The 21,191-nt window shown below is 39.9% G+C and overlaps 1 protein-coding gene across 1 annotated transcript in view; it reads right to left on the bottom strand.

The window, feature by feature from the left end:
- stxbp3 (syntaxin binding protein 3) overlaps positions 1 to 21,191 on the bottom strand; it is a 50,320-nt gene that overhangs the window by 5,202 nt on the left and 23,927 nt on the right. The window contains exons 7-16 of the mRNA XM_072274129.1: positions 20,258 to 20,424; positions 18,239 to 18,329; positions 17,559 to 17,683; positions 15,363 to 15,464; positions 12,204 to 12,261; positions 11,014 to 11,079; positions 9,975 to 10,055; positions 9,669 to 9,807; positions 7,672 to 7,775; positions 2,320 to 2,418 (exon numbers count right to left, since the gene is read on the bottom strand). Of these exons, the coding sequence (XP_072130230.1) occupies positions 2,320 to 2,418; positions 7,672 to 7,775; positions 9,669 to 9,807; positions 9,975 to 10,055; positions 11,014 to 11,079; positions 12,204 to 12,261; positions 15,363 to 15,464; positions 17,559 to 17,683; positions 18,239 to 18,329; positions 20,258 to 20,424 (1,032 nt within the window). The remainder of the gene's footprint in view (positions 1 to 2,319; positions 2,419 to 7,671; positions 7,776 to 9,668; positions 9,808 to 9,974; positions 10,056 to 11,013; positions 11,080 to 12,203; positions 12,262 to 15,362; positions 15,465 to 17,558; positions 17,684 to 18,238; positions 18,330 to 20,257; positions 20,425 to 21,191) is intronic.

Here is a 21,191-nt window from a genome sequence, read left to right as displayed (position 1 = left end):
TCTGAACTCCCAAAAGTAACTGAATCCACGGCACTTCTTCCCCACAGCAGCCGCAACCTGCCCAACAATTATTAACTACACCTCTTGCAGCCACTTTCACTGTGGTTTCCAAATAAGATAAAGAAAATACAAATAGGATCCCTCTCTGTAGTCTCCATCTTCATTTAAACCATTTCTGCCTTTGTTTCATTGTCATCAGGGTTAATTATGGCAATAGCGGTGAAAATGGAACAAGGTGCAATGTCTCTTGCTCCATTTAAGGGCATCAAGAATCTTGGACAGTTTTAGCTGCTGACACAATTTAAACAACTGAGAAAAAAAAAGACAGGTAAAGAAACATAGAAAATAGGTGCAGGAGTAGGCCATTCGGCCCTTCGAGCCTGCACCACCATTCACTACGATCATGGCTGATCATCCAACTCAGAACCCTGTACCTGCCTTCTCTCCATACCTCCTGATCCCTTTAGCCACAAGGACCATATCTAACTTCCTCTTAAATATAGTCAATGAACTGGCCTCAACTGTTTCCTGTGGCAGAGAATTCCACAGATTCACCACTCTCTGTGTGAAGAAGTTTTTCCTCATCTCTGTCCTAAAAGGCTTCCCCTTTATCCTCAAACTGTGACCCCTCGTTCTGGACTTCCCCAACATCAGGAACAATCTTCCTGCATCTAGCCTGTCCAATCCCTTTAGAATTTTATATGTTTCAATCAGATCCCCCCTCAATCTTCTAAATTCCAGAGAGTATAAGCCTAGTCGGAGCAGTGCTGCCAGGATAATCAAGGACACGACCCAACCAGCCAACAGGCTTTTCGTCCCTCTTCCCTCTGGGAGAAGGTTCAGGAGCTTGAAGATTTGTATGGCCAGATTTGGGAACAGCTTCTTTCCAACTGTGATAAGACTGCTGAACGGATCCTGACCCAGATCTGAGCCGTACCCTCCAAATATCCGGACCTGCCTCTTGGTTTTTTTTGCACTACCTTACTTCCCATTTTTCTATTTTCTATTTACGATTTATAATTTAAAATTTTAATATTTACTAATTTTAATTATTTTTAATATCTTTAATATTTAATATTTGTAATCCAGGGAGTGTGAAGCGCAGAATCAAATATTGCTGTGATGATTGTACGTTCTAGTACCAATTGTTTGGCGACAATAATTTATTATTATTATTATTATTATTAGTCGATCCAGTCTTTCATCATATGAAAGTCCTGCCATCCCAGGAATCAATCTGGTGAACCTTCTTTATACTTCCTCTATGGCAAGAATGTCTTTCCTCAGATTAGGGGACCAAATCTGCACACAATACTCCAGGTGTGGTCTCACCAAGGCCCTGCAGTAGTACCTCCCTGCTCCTGTACTCGAATCCTCTTGATATGAATGCCAGCATACCATTCACCTTTTTCACCGCCTGCTGTACCTGCATGCCCACTTTCAATGACTGGTGTACAATGACACCCAGGTCTCGTTGCACCTCCCCTTTTCCTAATTGGCCACCATTCAGATAATAATCTGTTTTCCTGTTCTTGCCACCAAAGTGGATAACTTCACATTTATCCACATTAAATTGCATCTGCCATGAATTTGCCCACTCACCTAACCTATCCAAGTCACCCTGCATCCTCTTAGCATCCTCCTCACAGCTAACACTGCCGCCCAGCTTCGTGTCATCTGCAAACTTGGAGATGCTGCATTTAATTCCCTTGTCTAAGTCATTTATATATATTGTAAACAACTGGGGTCCCAGCACTGAGCCTTGCGGTACCCCACTAGTCACCGCCTGCCATTCTGAAAAGGTCCCGTTTATTCCCACTCTTTGCTTCCTGTCTGCCAATCAATTGTCTATCCACGTCAATACCATACCCGCAGTACCGTGTGCTTTAAGTTTGCACACTAATCTCCTGTGTGGGACCTTGTCAAAAGCCTTTTGAAAATTCAAATATACCACATCCACTGGTTCTCCCCTATCTACTCTACTAGCTACCTCCTCAAAAAATCCTCAAAGAAAACATATTTATAATGCTTTCAAAATTATTCTATTAATTGCTAATTATTTTTAATTTGTTCTAATTACAGGGCTTCAAAATAGAGCAAACAAATAGAAAGTGACATCAGCTGCTTCAGTAATTTCAGGTGCCAACAAGACAATGATACTTTTCAATCTAAATTCTGTCGATTCTGTGTAAAAAATTGACAAGATAATTTTGAATACTGTCTTTAAATGGAACAAGAATGTGCATTCATGCAAGTTCAATTCAAATCAATATATCAACAGATTAAGCAAGAATATACTTTATACTTGAGCTAACATACCTCCATGATATCTTTCATGAAGGGAGTCCACCTGGAAAGCTGGTAACTCTCCTCGGTACTGCGATCCTTACGCACAGGTTTACGTTGCTGGGTGTTAGACTAAAAGTACAAAATCGTCAGCTGTTCAGCAGGTAAAATAGACCCTCACAGTATTATAGTTACAATTTCAAATCATAAACACAAGAGATTTTGCAGATGCTGGAAATCCAGAGCAACGCACACAAAATGCTGAAGGGCCTCAGCAGTTCAGTCAGCACCTATGGAGGGAAATAAACAGTCCGTGTTTCAGGCCAAGACTCTTCATCAGGACCAGAAAGCAAGGGGGGAGGTAGAGAGAGGAGAAGTAGTACAAGCTGGCAGCTGATAGGTGGAGTCACGAAGACAGCAATCCCTACAGAAAGCGGAGGAGGGGTTGGGGAAGGTGTGCATAGTAGTAGGATCCTGTTGGAGATGACCAAGTTACAGAGAATGATGTGCTGGATACAGAGACCATTTGGGGTGGTAGGAAAGGACAAGTGTACCCCATCTCTGTTAGGATGGTGGAAGGATGAGGTGAGGGCAGATGTGTGGGAAATGGAGATGCAGGTAGGGCATCATCAATGGTGGTGGAAGGGAAACCTTATTCATTTTTTTAAAAAACGAGGGCATCTCAGATGTTCTAGAATGGAACGTCCTGAGAACAGATGTAGCAGAGACAGAGGAACTGAGGGAGAGGGATAGCATTTCTTACCAATGATAGGGTGGGAAGAGGTATAGTCAAGATAACTGTGAGATTCAGTGAGTTTATAAAAGATATCAGAGATGGAGACAGGGGCATCAAGAAAGGGGAGAGAAGCAAGACCATAAGACATAGGAGCAGAATTAGGCCATCTGGCCCATCAAGTCTGCTCCACCATTCAGTCATGGCAGATACTTTTTTTTTCTATCCTCCTCAACCCCAGTTCTCGGCCTTCTCCCTGTAACCTTTGATGCCACATCCAAACAAGAATCTATCAAACTCTGTCTTAAATACACACAATGACCTGGCTGCAGGTGGCAACAAGTTCCACAAATTCACCACCCTTTGGCTAAAGAAATTTCTCTGCATCTGTTTTGAAAGGGCGCCCCTCTATCCTAAGGGCTGTGCCCTCTTGTCCTAGACTCTCCCACCATGACTCTCTCACATCCTTTCCACATCTACTCTGTCTAGGCCTTTCAACATTCAAAAGGTTTCAATGAGATTCCCCATCATCCTTCTGAATTCCAGTGAGAGCAGACATAGAGCCATCAAACATTCCTTGCATGATAACCCTTTCATTCCTGGAATCATCTTTGTGAACCTCCTCTGGACCCTCTCCAAAGCCAGCACATCTTTTCTATGATGAGGGGCCCAAGACTGTTCACAATACTCAAGGTGAGGCCTCACCAGTGCCTTCTAAAGCCTCAGCAATACATCCTTGCTCTTGTATTCTCAGCCTCTTGAAATGAATGCTAACATTGCATTTGCCTTCCTTACCACCAACTCAACCTGCAAGTTAACCTTTAGGGTGTTTTGCACAAGGACTCCCAAGTCCCTTTGCATCTCAGATTTTTGGATTTTCTCCCATTTTAGCAAATAGTCCAGACACTGTATTTCATTTGCCACTTTCTTTCCCATTTTCCTAATCTAAGTCCTTCTGTATCCTACCTGTTTTCTCAGCACTACCTCCCCTAGCACCAATCTTCGTATCATCTGCAAACTCGGCAATAAAGCCATCTATTCAATCATCTAAATCACTTACATACAGCATAAAAAGAAGTGGTCCCAATACCAACCGCTGCGGAACACCACTATTTACTGGCAGCCAACCAGAAAAGGATCCTTTTAGTCCCACTCACTGCCTCCTACCAATCAGCCAATGATCTAACCATGCCAGTAACTTTCCTGTAATACCATGGGCCCTTAACTTGGTAATCAGCCTCATGTGTGGCACCTTGTCAAAGGCCTTCTGAAAGTTCAAATATATAACATCCACTGCATCCACTTTATCTACCCTGCTTGTAGTCTCCTCAAAGAATTCCAACAGGTTCATCAGGCAAGATTTTCCCTTAAGGAAACCTTGCTGACTTTGTCATATCTTGTCCTGTGTCACCAAGTTCTCCATCACCTCTTCCTTAGCATTTGAATCTAACATCTTCCCAACCACTGAGGTCAGGCTAACTTGTCTATAATTTCCTTTCTGCTGCTTTCCTCCTTTCTTAAAGAGTGGAGTGACATTTGCACTTTTCCAGTCCTCTGGCACCACGCCGGAGTCCAATGATCTTTGAAAGATCATTTCTAATGCCACCACAAACTCTACTGCTACCTCTTTCAGAACCCGAGGGTGCAGTTCATCTGCTCCGGGTGACTTATGTACCTTTAAGTCTTTTGAGCACCTTCTCTCTTGTAATTGAAACTGCACCCACTTTTCTTCCTTCGCACACTAGGCATACTGTTAGTGTCTTCCACGGTGAAGAATGATGCAAAATACTCATTTAGTTCATCAGCCACCTCCTTGTCCCCTGTTATTATTTCTCTTGCCTCCTTTTCTAGCGGTCCAATGTCCACTCTCATTTCTCTTTTATTTTTAACATACTTGAAAAAACTTTTACTATCCACTTTGATATTATTTGCTATTTTACCATTTGAGTATTTCTTCATTTTTGGAATACACATGTCCTGCACCTTTCTCATTTTTCCCAGAAACGCGCACCATTGGTGCTCTGCTGACATCCCTGCCAGCAGCTCCTTCCAATTTACTTTGGCCAACTTCTCTCTCATACCACTGTAATTTCCCTTACTCCACTGAAATACTGCTACATCAGACTTTACTTCCTCCCTATCAAATTTCAAGTTGAACTCAATCATATTGTGATCATTGCCTCCTAAGGGTTCTTTTACCTTAAGCTCCCTAATCACCACCTATTCTTTATGTAAGACCCAATCCAGTATAGCTGATCCCCTAGCAGGCTCAACGACAAACTGCTCTAAAAAGCCATTTCTTAGGCATTCAACAAAATCACTCTTAAGATCCATTACCAACCTGATTTTCCCAATTGACCTGCATGCTCAAATCTCCCATGACTACCATATCATTGCCCTTTTGACACGCCTTTTCTATTTCCTGTTGTAAATCTGTGGTCCACCTCCCAGCCACTGTTCGGAGGCCTGTATGTAACTGCCATCAACGTCCTTTTACCCTTGCAGTTTCTTAACTCAACCCACAAGGATTCAACATCTTCCGATCCTATGTCACATCTCTCTACTGATTTGATGCCATTCTTTACCAGTAGAGCAACACCATCCCCTTTGCTTACCTTCCTATTCCTCTGATATAACGTGTAACCTTGGACATTCAGCTCCTGACTACAACCATCCTTCAGCTACGATTCAGTGGTGGCCACATCATTCTTGACAATATGTAATACTGCAACAAGATCATCCACCTTATTTCTTACACTCCGTGCATTTAGATACAACACCTTGAGTACTGTATTTGCTATCCTTTCTGATTCTGCATCCCTAAAGTTTTGATACTCAGCCTGTTGGCTGCACCTGCCTGCCCTTCCTGACAGTCTGACTGCACACTATCTTTACTTTTTTACTATCCATCCTATCCTGAGTCCCTTCACTCCAGTTCCAACCCCCCTGCAAAATTCATTTAAACCCTCCCCAACAGCTCTAACAAACCTGCCCGCAAGAATCTTAGTCCCCCTTGGGTTCAGGTGCAACCCGTCACTTTTGAACAGGTCAGACCTCCCCCAGAAGAGGTCCCAATGATCCAAGAACCCGAAGCCCTGCCCGCTGCACCAGCTTCTCAGCCATGCACTTATCTGCAAAATCATCCTGTTTCTACCATCACTGGCACGTGGCACAGGCAGTAATCCAGAAATTACTAACCAGGAGGTCCTGCTTCTCAGCTTTCTACCTAGCTCTCTAAATTCTCTTTTCAGAACCTCATTGCTTTTCCTTCCTATGTCATTGGTACCAATACGTACCAAGACATCTGGCTGCTCCCAGTCCCTCTCCAAAATGTTGTGGACACGATCTGAGACATCCCTGGCTCTGGCACCTGGGAGGCAACATACCATCCGGGTGTCCCGTTCATGTCCACAGAATCTCCTGTCTGTTCTCTTCCCTACTGAGTCCCCCATCACTACCGCTCCCATCTTCTCTCTTTCCCTTCTGCACCACGGGCCCATGCTCGGTGCCTGTAACCCAGTCGCCATGGTATTTTCCAGGCAGGACATCCCCCACAAAAGTATCCAAAGCAGTATACTTGTTTTTGAGGGGAATGGCCACTGGGTGCTCTGCTCTAACTGCCTATTTCCATTTCTCCTGACAGTCACCCAGCTACTCGCCTCCTGCAACTCTGGGCTGACTACTTCCCTGTAGCTTTGATCAATTATCTCCTCACTCTCCCGTACAAGCCGAAGGTCATCCAGTTGCTGCTCCAGATCCCTTACACGGTCTTCAAGGAACTGCAGCCAGATGCACTTCACGGGGCAAATGTAGTTCCCTGGGACACTCTGGGTCTTCCAGTTCTCCAACATCCAGCACGAAGAACACACCACAGCCATTTAAACGGTACAGTAAGAAAGGAAAAAAAACAAAAAGGAAACCTTAACAGATGCTTTACACAGAGCCGACATCTCTTCCAAGTTGAAGCCTCTTTTGAGCCAAAGCCTGTCGCTTCTACTCTCGCCACTGGCCTACTGCCGCCTAGGGCTGCCCCGACGATGGCCGCTCCGCTTATCCCTTCTGTACTTTTATTTAGTTCACAGAGCTCTGTTGATGCCACTGATAGGCCCGTACAATGGACAAACAACTCTGCCTTAGTGTCCGAAGATGGCGAAGATGGGGTGGAAGTTGGAAGCAAAGTTAATTAAATGAATGAGCTGAGCTAGGGTGAGGTAAGCAGCACCGATGCAGTTGTCAATATAGCAGGAAAAAAAGAGTTGGGGAGCATTACCATTACCAGCGGAACACGTAGTAAATTGAGGGTAGGGTGGAAGCTGTAGCAAATTTGAAGGGAGGACCTCAGTCCGAAACATCAACTGTTTACTCCCTTCCGTAGCTGCTGCCTGACTTGCTAAGTTCCTCCAACATTTTGTGTGTTGTATAATTTCAATTGCTTTTTTAAGAAACATTTGTGCTTAATGTTTCACTTAAGGAAGGCATCGGTCCAGCTGGGGAAAAGAAATCAGATAGGAAACACTTAATATCAATTCCATCAATAGTATTTCTCCCCAGTGATGAGAAAAGATTAAAATATTTTTAAAAATTTAATTTAGTGTACCAGTATGAAGTCTGACTTAAACCAGAGGCACAAAGATTAAGCAATTTAAACTTACAGAGAGAATGGGTACATCAAGAAATTTCCAGTTTTCAATGATGTCACGGTTGTTTTCAACTCTTCCATGCTGGATGAGCTTGCCAAGATTCTCTTCTGTCGTTCCTATAACAGAAAGTAAAAACATTTACTTTCCTCTTCTGAGTCATTGCTAGTTGTGTTAATTTAAATTTTAGCACATTCAATAATTATCATACCATTGCATCAGCTTTATTTTTCAAATTTGTAAGCTATGAACTCATCTATACATTTTTCCCAAAATACTATTGTACCAAATGCTTGAATATACCAAATGTCTGCTAAAACAGTTCCCAAATATGCCTTGCTCATTGAATTAGCAGATTAGTTCACCGTACTACAAAATTAGAGAGGTTAGAAGTTGAGGAAATGGAGAAGGAAAGGGCAAAAATTTGATCAAATGTTCTTCACAGTTTTTTTAAACAAACTGTACACATTAGTACAGACGTGCAGTTATCAGACTAAAATATTACTGTTTTATTGAAAGGATGAAGGAACAGGACTCCTAGTTATTGAAAATAAATAGTTTATTTGGCATTTCTGGTATGGGGAGATGTAAAAATAAAATTAAAATACTTTTGATCCAAGACTTATGTCCTAAGAACAGAACATAAAAACCCAAGGTCCAAGTTAAGTAATTCTACAATTTTTCCTTATTGAAGCCATTTGTTCTATTATTAGATATTTCAAAAGAGAGAATATTTGCAAATTTTCTTGAGTATATGCTCTTTAAATGAGGTTAAGACCTGCTTACAAACATTGCCAAATAATTACTAGGCAACATAATGGGACAACATAATGTTTCTTTAAAAGAATTTTTAAAAATTCTTCATTTGTTTTTCATCTGATTATAGGATTGGTAGTTGTACCTCTACAGTAGGGCAGTTTACACACGTACAGATGTCACTGACAACATTTTCTTCGTCTGTATCTTACATCAATTTGTATTCAGCAGTGAATAGAAACAAAGGACTTTTTTGCATTCTAAAGCATAAATTCACAATTCTACTTAAAGCATAGTAGAAATTTCAGTACATTAATTCTCAACACAAAATAATGTGTCAAAACTCCAGCATGTTTACTTAATGCATCTTAATTTTAAGGTGAGCATTAAGATATAGTATGAAAAATATTCTTACAACACTAAAAGGCTAATTTTTTTACAAAACAATTTATTTTCCACAATTTCTTAGCTTTCATTAAACTTACATAAAAACTTATTAGTGTCAGCTGTCAGAGCAATATATTAAGACAATATTTCAACAATCACATTATTATATACTGTGTAATATACAGCACTGCAGCAAAATACAGGCCCTTCAGCACATGATGTTACATTGACCTCTTAACCTACTAGTATCAACCTAATGCTTCCCTTCTACAAAGCTCTCCACTTTTCTATCACTCATGTACCTATCTAAGAGTTTTCTTAAATGTCCCTAGTGTATCTACCCCTACCACCAACCCTGGCAATGTGCTCCATGCACCCACCACTCTCTGTGTAAAGAACTTACCTCTTATGTCACCCCTTTACTTTTCTCCAATCACCTTAAAATACTGTGCCCTGGTATAAGCCATTTCCACCCTGGTAAAACGTCACTGGCTATCCCTCGATCAATGTTCACCTCTATTAAGTTATCTCTCATCCTCCTTCACTCCAACCTGTATTCATAACACACTGAATCTAATCAAGGCATCTTGGTAATTTTCCTCTGCGCCCTCTCTATAGCTTTTACTTTCTTCCTATAATGAGGCGACCATTATATTTTCTTGTAACAAACCAACTTCATTTAATTGGGTCTAACATCTTGATAAGGAAAATAAAGACACAGTAAAACATCACAAATTAGTGGTAGTGCCACAATCTTAATTAAAGATATATGCTAACGTGTAAAATTGTTTATCTTTCGTGAGATTTGGATTCACATGTAGGAAGCCAAACAATTACTGGATCTGTACTGCTTGTTACATTTACAGTACCATTTACATGGAAGATATAGAGCAAGATGATCCTCAATTTTTCATAATCTCCAATAGTCTTGTCCAGCAAAAAAGGCAGAATGATTCTCATGGGGTCCTTAATTTTCTGGCTTTGTGCATCTGTTCCAACAGCCAAGTCCTTAAGAAAAGAAACAGTGGTTTAACAATAAAAGAAATCAATACTCTGCAAATCTTTGGAAAACTCTACTCAAGATGATCAAAAAAAAAACATTTTTACGGTCCAACATATCAAAATATGTTATAGTTAAATATTCAGCATTTCAGAGCCCAAAGAATGCTGTATACCTGTTCGGCCTTGCATAGTTTTTCCACCATCCCGTGGAAATGCTTCATACAATCTTCAGCTAGAGTCAGGTGGACTGTTTGCTACAGAGAAGAGGGCGAGTGGAGGGAGGGAAAATATGCCACAGGTTAAAGAAGACGTCTTATTCAAAAGATTTACACAAAAGCGCTTCCAAATCTCTCTATAATTTCATGTTCAGTTGCTTATGGTCATATTGTGCAATTGACCCCTAACTCTTTAATTATAAATATCCCAGGCATCAAGACTTTTTTTCTTGTGTTTCATTAATATCACAACAGAACACTTAAGCAGTACATTTTAATACCAGTAGTGTTAGAAATTATATATGACTACTTTGTGTGATTTAAATTATCGTTACACCAATGTAGCCTTCAATCTATCATCCACAATTTATCATTTCAGAACAATGGTGTTAATATCATTTAAGTTGTGTCTTCCACCATACAGGTGTGATATTTGATCTTTCTTATTTTAAAAAGTAGCATGATTATAAAATAGTACTTCAAAATATAATATTCTTATTTGTCTATAACATAGTTGTTAAATAAGCAGCATTAATAGCACTAACATAATATATAATTAGCCATTCTCCCTGCTTTATTTCTTCCGTAAATTTATGCAGTTAACGACTTAAACCTGCTCTGCTCGTTCAACATCCAGCCGTCATCCATCACATTTGATTCTTGAACACTCTCAGGGTCATTCACCTTTCCTTGATATTCCACATCAATACTTGTTCTCTATCAAAACTCTGCTATCAAATTGTGATGCATTACTATATTAAATAAAGTACAGGATCTTTTTCCTAGGAGATGCAACTTAATCACACTGGAATTTAAAAAAAAACGTATTCATTTATTGTCTATTTTGCAAATGGAATTATAGCAATGGCAGCACATTGCAATGAACTAAGACTAAGAATAGCTACAGAGGAAGAAATGTGCTATGTAAATAGGCTAACCAGAAATGGCTGTAGCACAGGGTAGAATACACAAAACTCAATGCAATACTGCCTTATACCTTAGCCTTTTGTCTTCGGAAAGCAGGCAACTTCTTCATCATTTGAGATAAAGAACCTACGGTGACCTGTAAAATGAAGTGTAGTTAGAAAAATTGCTACCGAGTTTTAGTTCAAATTTGTATGCTGTCCAGGTAGAGCCAATCATATCCTGCGGCTGGCCAAACTTTGTAACAAGAATGCAAACCAACAGTTGGAATTAAATTACCTTTATTTCACAAAACAGTTGTTACTGAGGACAGTGATTTGGCCCATCTTACTTCACCCCATTTTGCTGGAGTGCTCCAGGATCACCTCCATTATCCTCATCACAAAACCAATTGCATAAGTGGACTACTGTTGAATAACACTCATTTATCTCTGTTCTTCATCATTTTCCTAGTTATTATAATGTTTCACTCCAAGATCACGGTCTATTTACTTTATTCAGAAGAACAAAAGAAATGGGAACAGGAGTATACTGTACCAGCCTCGCCACACCATTCAATACAACCTTGAATATGAAATTCTACACCTCTTCCTGCCCTATTCCCTTATCGCCCATAAATCTATCATTTTCAGTTTCAATATTCATAAACTGAAGGCTCATAGTGCTCTCTGGCAGAGAAGTATAATGATTTAAGTCTAAAGGGATTCCTCCTCATCTCTCAGGATCAACTGCTCACTTTCACTGCTGCTTATATACAAATATTCTCTGCTTCCAAAGTTTTGTTTGAGCATACTATGATTCCGTCCTGCAGAAAGAGCCTCTCAGTGTTGTCCATATCAAGCCAGCTCAGAGTTTTATGCATTTCAAAGAGATCAGCTTTCATTCTTCCGATTCCCAGAGACTACAAACCAATTCCACACAATCGTTAGAGGCCTAGCTCACATCAGAAGATTTCCCTATTGCTTAGATGCAAGGAGTCACCTGCTCTGGCTATTGTCTGCAAGGTCTCCAGCTCTTCACAGATTACCAACAGGTGACCTTCAATCATCTTTTGCAAGCCCCAATCCAGAGGCATTCGGCGAGAATATGGGGCTGTCAGGTCCACGTGAGATATTCTGTAACTACAGCCAGTGAAACCAGCCCTGAAGGAAAAAGCCCATGACTAGTTCTCAGTCCTGTTTCTTCTCAGCAAACTCACAGGGGAGTCTCTCTGTGTAATGATCCAAGATTTCTTGCATGTACAAAGGTGAAAAGAAAACTTACTTTTCCTTCTGTTGTCTTGCTACTTTTGGAAAGTTCCTTTACCAATTTTGGTATTTTCCTGTACAAAAGTAAGTATATAGAATGCTTATTTTTAATACATCAGAATAATTCATTCCTTCACACTTACAGCTCCTACAGTCAACAAATTCAAAGTCAATTTTATAGTAATCAACTAGTATGCAAGGAACTACGGAAAAAGTCCTCCATGGAAAAAGATGCTTCTCTTCCATTAACACAATTCATGGACTATTCTCTCCAAACCCCAATGTCAAAAAGATTTTCAAGTTTATCTTGATAATTTAAAAAATCAATCATATTTGTGATAATAATTTCACCTTCTCACAATACTTGGTGTTACTTAATTGTTATTGATTGGTTGGTATCCTGAAGCATCTATTTAGTCACCATAATACGTCTCCAGAATTGCAGTTCAACCCTGGCTGGAGCATTAATACACCTTTGACAAAATCACTGTAAACACCAAGTGGACAATTATGAGATAAACTATGTCAAGGTAAAAATGTTTACATCTTGGAAGGAACAAGTCAAAGTTCAAAGTCAATTTACATATAATCAAAGTACATTGATAGTACGTCAGCATAGACCCTGAGATTCATTTTCTTGCAGGCATTCACAGTAAATACAAAGAAGCACAATAGAACCAAAGGAAGAACACACCCAACAAGACGGGGAAACATCAATATGTAAAAGACAACAAACTATACAAATACGAAAAGCGGAAAGAATAAATAATCAATAAATATCAAGAATATGAGCTGAACAGTCCTTGATACAGGTTGTGGAAACAGCTTGGTGTTGAGGTGACTGAAGTTATCCCCTCTGGTTCAAGAGCCTGATGGTTGAGGGGTAGTAACTGTTCTTCAACCTGGTGATGTGAGTTCTTGAGGTTCCTGTACCACCTTCCTGATGGCAGCAGCAAGAAGAGAGCAAGGCCTGGGTGGTGGGGATCCTTGATGATAGAATTGAATTGAATTGACTTCACATACATAAGGAGTAAAAATCTTCATTGAAATGTGCAATCATAGTAACTTATAATAATCTAAAATAAATAGAACAGTCAATATAATATAGAGTACACTCAAGTCAGCGTGAGTTCATCAGTCTGATGGCCTGGTGGAAGAAGCTGTCCTGGACCCTGTTGGTCCTGGCTTTTATGCTGCGGTACCACTTCCCGGATGGTAGCAGCTGGAATAGATTGTGGTTGGGATGGCTTGGGTCCCCAGTGATCCTACGAACCCTTTTTACACACCTGTCCTTGTAAATGTCCTGAATCATGGGAAGTTCACAACTTAAGATGGGCTGGGCTGTCCACACCACTCTCTGCAGAGTCCTGCGATTAAGTTCCTATACCAGGCAGTGAATCAACCAGCTGCTTTCCTGCGACAGGACTCCATGTAGATGTGCTCAATGGTGGGGAGTGCTTTATCTGCGATGGACTAGGCTGTATCCACTAATTTTTGTAGGTTTTTCTGTTCCAGGACATTGGTGTTTCCATATCAGGCCATGATGCAACCAGTTAATATACTCTCTAACACATATCTGTAGAAGTTTGTCAAAGTTTTAGATGACATGCTGAATCTTAGCAAACTTCTAAGGAAGTAGAGGCACTGCTGTGTTTTCTTTGTAATGGTACTTACCTGCAGGACCCAGCACAAATCGTCTGAAATGATAACACCAAGGAATTTAAAGTTTCTGGCTCTCTCCACCTCCAATTCCGCAATGAGGACTGGTTCATGGACCTCTCATTTCCTCCTCTAGTAGTCAATAATCAGCTCTTGGTCTTGCTGACACTGAGCAAAAGATTGTGGCTGTGGTATTACAGTGACAAGCTAATAAGAACGAATCAAGTATCGCACTGTACTGCTGCTGGTGCTAACTAAACACATTTCATGACATACGCTGGTGATATTAAACCTGATTCTGATTCTAAACCGTTTACACCTTGTAGCAGATCTTTGTTTGCTCTTAGAATTTAGAAAATGGTATCAGAAGGAGATTTATTTATCTGCTGGCCTATGGAGCGGAGATGTACAGCAAGTTGCTTTTAAAAGGCTTATAAAAAAGAGGCACTTCAAGTTCTTCTGTGCCTGAGGCCCTCCAGCAGAAAGAAAATGATCAGTACTGTAGGATTTGGATGTGTAGTGTTCAAAAGTCAAAAGACACTTATCAAGCATATTTCTTGATCCATTCCTCCCAATTGACGCAGAAAGGCTTCAGCTCAAAGTTTCGAAGCAATGATGGAATGCATTTCCTCCAACATGTACAATTCCAGTGGTGGCTCTCCCCTCTTTACATTAAGAAAATGACCTGGCAACGTCACTTGCAGGCTTTCCAAGAAGCAAACCCCGGCCTCCCACAGCATTGGTGTTCCAACCCTTTGGAGAATGCTTTTAAAATACACTGTATATTCTAATAGTTGTGTGAGCAAGCTTTGCAAAATTAGGATTTATATACAGGGTCATTGATCAATGAATGGCTATATTTTCTGAGAAAATTTCTGAAGTCCCAACTAACGTGCAGAAGAACAGTAGATGAAAATATTCAGATAAAGCAATAAAGGGGCACTAAAGCTTTTCATTCTGTTCCTGTTGATGGTACTTGACAAAAATGTAAGTAAACATGCAAGTTTAAGTACTTCTCATACAGCATGCTCATGAATAAGTTGACTGCATTTGAGAGTTTCATGCCAAGGGCACAAGGGCAGAGAGATATCTGTTCAGCTGTTGTGGCACTGAAGAAATTACAACAGCCTGGAGATTATAGTTCACTTAATTATCACATGGTGAGCCTCTTCCATTACACTATTTGAAAGTTGCTTGATTTCAATACATTAATAACTGGATCTCAAATGATATATATTCAATTTCCTTTGAAAGTGCATTTATTTTAACTCTTTGGTTGATTTTTCAAGTTTTTGTCCAAAGCCAGATTCTGCAAGATACAGCAGCTTCCTTCGTGAACTTGCTTCACAGATTGTAAAGGAATTGCAACAAATACTGCATCAGCTTTTCTAACTGACAGGTACATATATCAGCTCCAAACAGATGCTGATACTTAAACCTTTTATTGATAGTGGAAAAAACATATTTTTAATATTTTAATATTTCAAGCTTATAAATGAAGAGAGCAAATACATACTCGCTAACTTCTGCAATATGTAGATGCCGCAAATTTACCCAGAGTGTGTCATCCTCATCCAAAAGAGCCTCTTTGGATGTTGACTCTTCTTTTGTTTGATATCTATTAAAATGAAAACAAAAACATAATGTCATGAACATTTTATAGAATAGAAAATCCAGTCCAGAGAGCCACACCCTATCAATCAATCAACAAGTGTACTGGTGTATCACTGCTTATAAGATGACAAGTGAGGAGAGTCAGACTCCATTATGATATCCCACATATCACCCAACTATCAGTGATTATGATCAAAGCAGAAGAATGATCCTTATGATTAAATGCTTTAAATCTCCTTACTCACTGCTCCAGAATGTGAAATTCCAGATTGAATCTGATCAAGCCAAAAACAGCATCTTTGGCACACTTAAGAAACACAAGAGATTTTGGAGATGTTGAAAATCTTGAACAACAGACACAAAATGCTGGTTGGCACACAACGACTTCAAGCATCTGAACCAAAAAGTAACACTGAAATTTTACCCAATTTTAATAAATATGTCATAGCAAGTCAGTAAATCATTCTTTTGCAGTACACAGAATCTCAGAAAGAGACTTCTAACTCATTTTAACATTGTAACTTGAACAAAACGCAAACACGAGGAATTCTGCAGATGCTGGAAATTCAAGCGACACACAAAGTTGCTGGTGAACGCAGCAGGCCAGGCAGCATCTCTAGGAAGAGGGACAGTCGACGTTTCGAGCCGAGACCCTTCGTCGGGACTAACTGGTCCTGACGAAGGGTCTCGGCCTGAAACGTCGACTGTACCTCTTCCTAGAGATACTGCCTGGCCTGCTGCGTTTACCAGCAACTTTGGTGTGTGTAACTTGAACAAAAGCTTGTTTTCTTTAAAGAAAATCTCTTAATGATATTGGTGTGTTACACAGGCACACAACATTGGAGGAACTCAGCACATCAGAAAAATCAACAGTTGTCATTCCAGGCTAAGACTCTCCAACTGGACTGGAAAGGAAGGTGGCAGAAGCCAGAATAAGAAGGTAGAAGGAAGTGGGTTGAGTACAAGCTGGCGGTGATAGGCAATTCCAGGTGAGGGAAGAAGTGGGTGTGTGGTGAAGGGGATATGATGTGAGAGGCTGGGAGGTGATAGCAGGAAGATGTAAAGGGTTGAGGAACAAGAAATCTAATAAAGGAGGACATTGGATCATGGAATACAGAGAAGGAGGTGAGGAACAAGGGAGAGATAATGAGCAGATTATGAGGGAAGGGGAGGGGAACAGAAGGGGATGAGAGGACCACCAGGATAGGGAATGAGGAAAAAAAAGAAAAAAATTGGGGCAGGGGAGCAGAGGGGAGTTGTTCCTGGGAGTCAGAGAAATCGATGTTCGTGTCATGAGGTTGAAGACTACCCAGACAGAATATGACGAAGGGTCTCGGCCTGAAACGTCGACTGCACCTCTTCCTACAGATGCTGCTTGGCCTGCTGCGTTCACCAGTAACTTTGATGTGTGTTGCTTGGATTTCCAGCATCTGCAGAATTCCTGTTGTTTCCAGACAGAATATGATGTGTTGTTCCTCCAACCTGAGTTTAGCTTCATCATGGCAGTGGACAATGCCATGGACAGACATGTTTGTATGAGAGTAGGAAGTCAGATTGAACTGGGGGAGGCCACCAGAAGATCTTGGCTGTTGCAGCAGACAGGATGAATGAACTTGACGGAGCGGTCCCCCAATCTATGTCGGTTTTACTGGCATAGAAGAGGCCATATCAGAGGCACTGGATACAAAAAGTACCCCAGCATAATCACAGGTGTCCATATTTTATTAAGTTTAAATCTGACAGGAAGAATAATTTTGACTTTTGACTGGGTATCTTATTTGAAACGGAACTGATGTTTAAGGAACGCCAATTTGCACATGCAATTTGGATGAGATAACCCCAGAAAGCAAACCGTAGGTGGAGCATGTCAATAAATTGAGGAAGGTATCGGGAAATTAAATTGGCCCTATATTTCCATATTTCCTGCATAATACAGTTAATAATTATTATCAATAATGCTGAGTGAAGGAAGACTAAAACAATCATGAGTGAGCATGAATTTAGAAGCAACTTAAGCAACTATTCCTAGAAGAAATTCCAACCTCCAATAAATGTTGTATCAAATCAGCACTGTGACATAAAGATTGTGCAAGCTTACCTATAAATGTTATTTTCAATTGGAACCAAGTCATAAGCCATAGCTTGGAAAGTCAGCTCATGCAAGAGTGTTGATACTGGATCAAAGCCACGGTCGATTACCAGAAGCTGTGACTGCGTTTTACCCTGAAATGTTACAAACCATACAGAATGGTTATCAACAACAGTACACACATAGCATCTCTTTTGTAGTAAAACATCCCAAAGCACTTTGAGGACATGGAATTGATAGTGAGTCACGTATGAAGAGATTTGAAAAAAAGGATGCAATTTATACAGTGATGGTGTTAGCAGGAATCCACAATATAGGCATTATAGGCAAGGACATGCAATTTTCAACAGTCAACAGAGTTTGAGGGTGTCTCATCCACTCAACAGAAGGCTATCAATGCAATGTCAATAAACATGTAGAATAAGGGTAGATATTGTTGGAAAATAAGGACATTAGAGAATATGGAAAAAGGCCAGGGACTGGAATGGAGGTTGAATTGTGGTAGCTCCCACCTCAGTGATGAGCTCAACCCACCTCATCTCATCTGGTTGATATGTTGCAAGAAGCAATCAGTAAACTTTCCCCAGCACTTTCACTTCAAAATGAGCGATTGTATTCTATCTGACTGAATTGCAATTTAGTAAATAGGTATTACAGTGTACGATTCAATTTATTTAAATATACCATACCTTTATATTGCAGTCCTCAGCCAGTTTGTAATGTTCTGCCAGCTTTTCCTCTACCAGATTTGCAAGATACTCTGCATTATTTCCAGTTTCACTGGAAATAAAATCAAAAATATCATTTCGGAAGAAGAAGAAAATGCTGATCCATTTTACTTTGCAACCTTGTCAAAAACGAATCATGAATTACATTATTGAAAGTTATATAAAGAAGTTATTAAAAGAGTTTCCCTTTTTATTAATCATTTATCATTGGGGGAAAATCTAGCAGATACTACACTATTCTAGTTGTGTGCAACAACAAAATAATGCATCATATAAGAAAGCATTAGAAAACAGATAGCTATTACATAGAGTCTGATATCTTGCAATAAATGCTCAAATTGAGAGCTACATTAGTTCTGTTAGAAGCTGGCAAGCTATGTGTAAAGTTCCACCCACTGATATAGTATATGTGCCTAACTTATTGGAAATGAATCATCATTCTTTTTACTTTGACTCCTAATTAAACTTATTGTCTCAAGGCACTTGAGTCATATACTGTCAAAGTTCAGTTTGCACAGGTCATAGTCTGTGTAAGAAATGTGCTTATTGTAGGCAGTGGCAGTAGGTAGTGAGATTGCCCCATTTTAATTTACACATCTCTTTGCCGAGTCACTTTCCTGACTGACAAAGTGGATCACCAGCCCCCTAATGCCTGCAGTGCAAGCCCAGTGATCATAAAAGGCATGGGGAGCAACCTTCCCCCTTTTGTGAATTGGCAAAAACCAGAAATGAACATCATGGACAAACTGTTTCACCTATAGCTCAGCAATTTTCCTTGAGATAATGTAATGCTAGTTACATTAAATCCTCTTCCACACACTCCAGTTATAAGACCATACGACATAGGAGCAGAATTAGGCTATTCAGCCCATCGAGTCTGCTCCACCATTTCACCATGGCTGATCCAATTTTCCTCTCAGCCCCAATCCCCTGCCTTCTCCCTGTATTCCTTCATACACTAACCAATCAAGGATGTATCGACCTCTGTCTTAAATTTACATAAAGACTCAGCCTCCACAGCTGCCCGTGGCAAAGAATTCCACAGTTTCACCATTCTCTGGCTAAAGAAATTCCTCTTCATCTCCACGCTAAAAGACGCCCCTCTATTCTGAGGCTGTTCCCTCTGGTCTTAGAATCTCCCACCATAGGAAACATCCTCTCCACATCTACTCTATCGAGGTTTTTCACCATTCAATAAGTTTCAATGAGGTCACCCCTCATTCTTCTGAATTATAATGAATACAGGCCCACAGCCATCAAACACTCTTGATATGACAAGCCATTCAATCCTGGAATCATTTTGTGAACTTCCTTTGAACCCTCTCCGGTTGTACCACTTCCTTTTTAAAATAAAGGGGCCCATAACTGCTCACAATACTCCAAGTGAGGCCCTACCAGTGATTTATAAAGTCTCAACATTATATCCTTGCTAGCATCCTGAAAGTTCTGACTCGAGCTAAACCTCATTTCTATAGACCAAGGTGACACTATCTTGTACGTGGCAATTCTTTATGTAAAACTGTGGATTGGCGAGTGTTAGCAGACTATATCAAGGAACATTAATAGGAATTACTACAATGTTTATGCGTACACAATCTCTAATCTGAAAGCATTCAGTATCTGGCAGCCTTGACAATGTACCATCCTAGATCAGGGATTCTAAGGTCAACAACAGCAAGTGAGCCATTTGAGAAGAGCTAACTTTACATCTTCCTTGCACTACACAATTGCACAGAAGAAACAACATTTACTAAGGGGCAATGGGAACTGGTCATATGTAGTGGCATCTAATAAACCTACCAAAATATTTGATAATGTTGCCGTAATAAATTTTTAATGGTTTCTTGAAGTCAATATGAAATATGAAAACATTATGCACCATAAAAACCCAGGAAACGCAATGGTGACAGTGCAATTCATTCATTGACTAATGGGATGAATAAAAAGATTAAACTGTAATGTAAACATATCAAAATGGACCTGTAATCATTTCCACGTTCCCTTCTGTAGCGGACACCAGGATTTTCATCCAAAGTTGCACACACGGTGGCAATTTTCTCTGCCATTATTTCCATAATGTTATTTTTGTCTTTTGATGTTGGACTATAAATTGAGGAAAATGCATCAGGAATGTCAAAGATGAATACCTAGATGAGGATGCGGTGGGGGAAGAAGAAAAGAAATTTTAAAGAATTAACTTTCTGAGTTTGATGTCACTTGCATAGTGGTGCAAACCTAAGGGGGTTAACATTCAGGGATGGGTGCTCCATCTCAGAACTATGCTAAGTGGTGTGAAGTCTACAAAGTACTAAACATCAGCAAGAAATGCAGGGTAGATCCTACTCATGGGAATTAGTACTTTTTAAACAATCAAACTGCAACAATAATTATAAACCCATTTCTTTTTCATCAATTACTGGGAGAATGGCTGAATTTACTACCATGATAAAAATTAGTGATCACACCTAGATGCACAGCATAGAATTCAAGTGGCAGTCAACCTAGATGTTTAGTTTTTACCCTGCAAAAAGTGTCCCAATGACCTACTCACATTAACCCACTGGACATTTGACAATTTTATAACGTACCCAGGTGTTGAACAAAGATTTTTATTTATCTAGTGTCTGCAAAGATAAGCTTAGATAAAACTTGTACTTTTTGACAGCTTAAAAAGATGAACTATAGCTAAACAATAACTACTCCTTCAATGTTCAGAAATACAATGCCCTAAGGAAACTGTTCTTATGATTCTGCTATGATTTCACTCAGCTCTCTATATGTTTCCTATTCACAACAACTATGTGTTATGTAGACAAATAAAACTGTAGACAGGAACTCATCATGCTTGTCTTTTCCTAAAAAACAATTTTCCTTCATGTTCATACTTCAGTCTCTTGAAATAATCTTTCTAGAT

This window comes from Mobula birostris, chromosome 12 (assembly GCF_030028105.1).
Source record: "Mobula birostris isolate sMobBir1 chromosome 12, sMobBir1.hap1, whole genome shotgun sequence".
In the NCBI taxonomy this organism is placed as follows: domain Eukaryota; kingdom Metazoa; phylum Chordata; class Chondrichthyes; order Myliobatiformes; family Myliobatidae; genus Mobula; species Mobula birostris.
The sequence above is the reverse complement of the archived record's forward strand: the minus strand, read 5'-3'. Positions and strand labels throughout refer to the sequence as shown.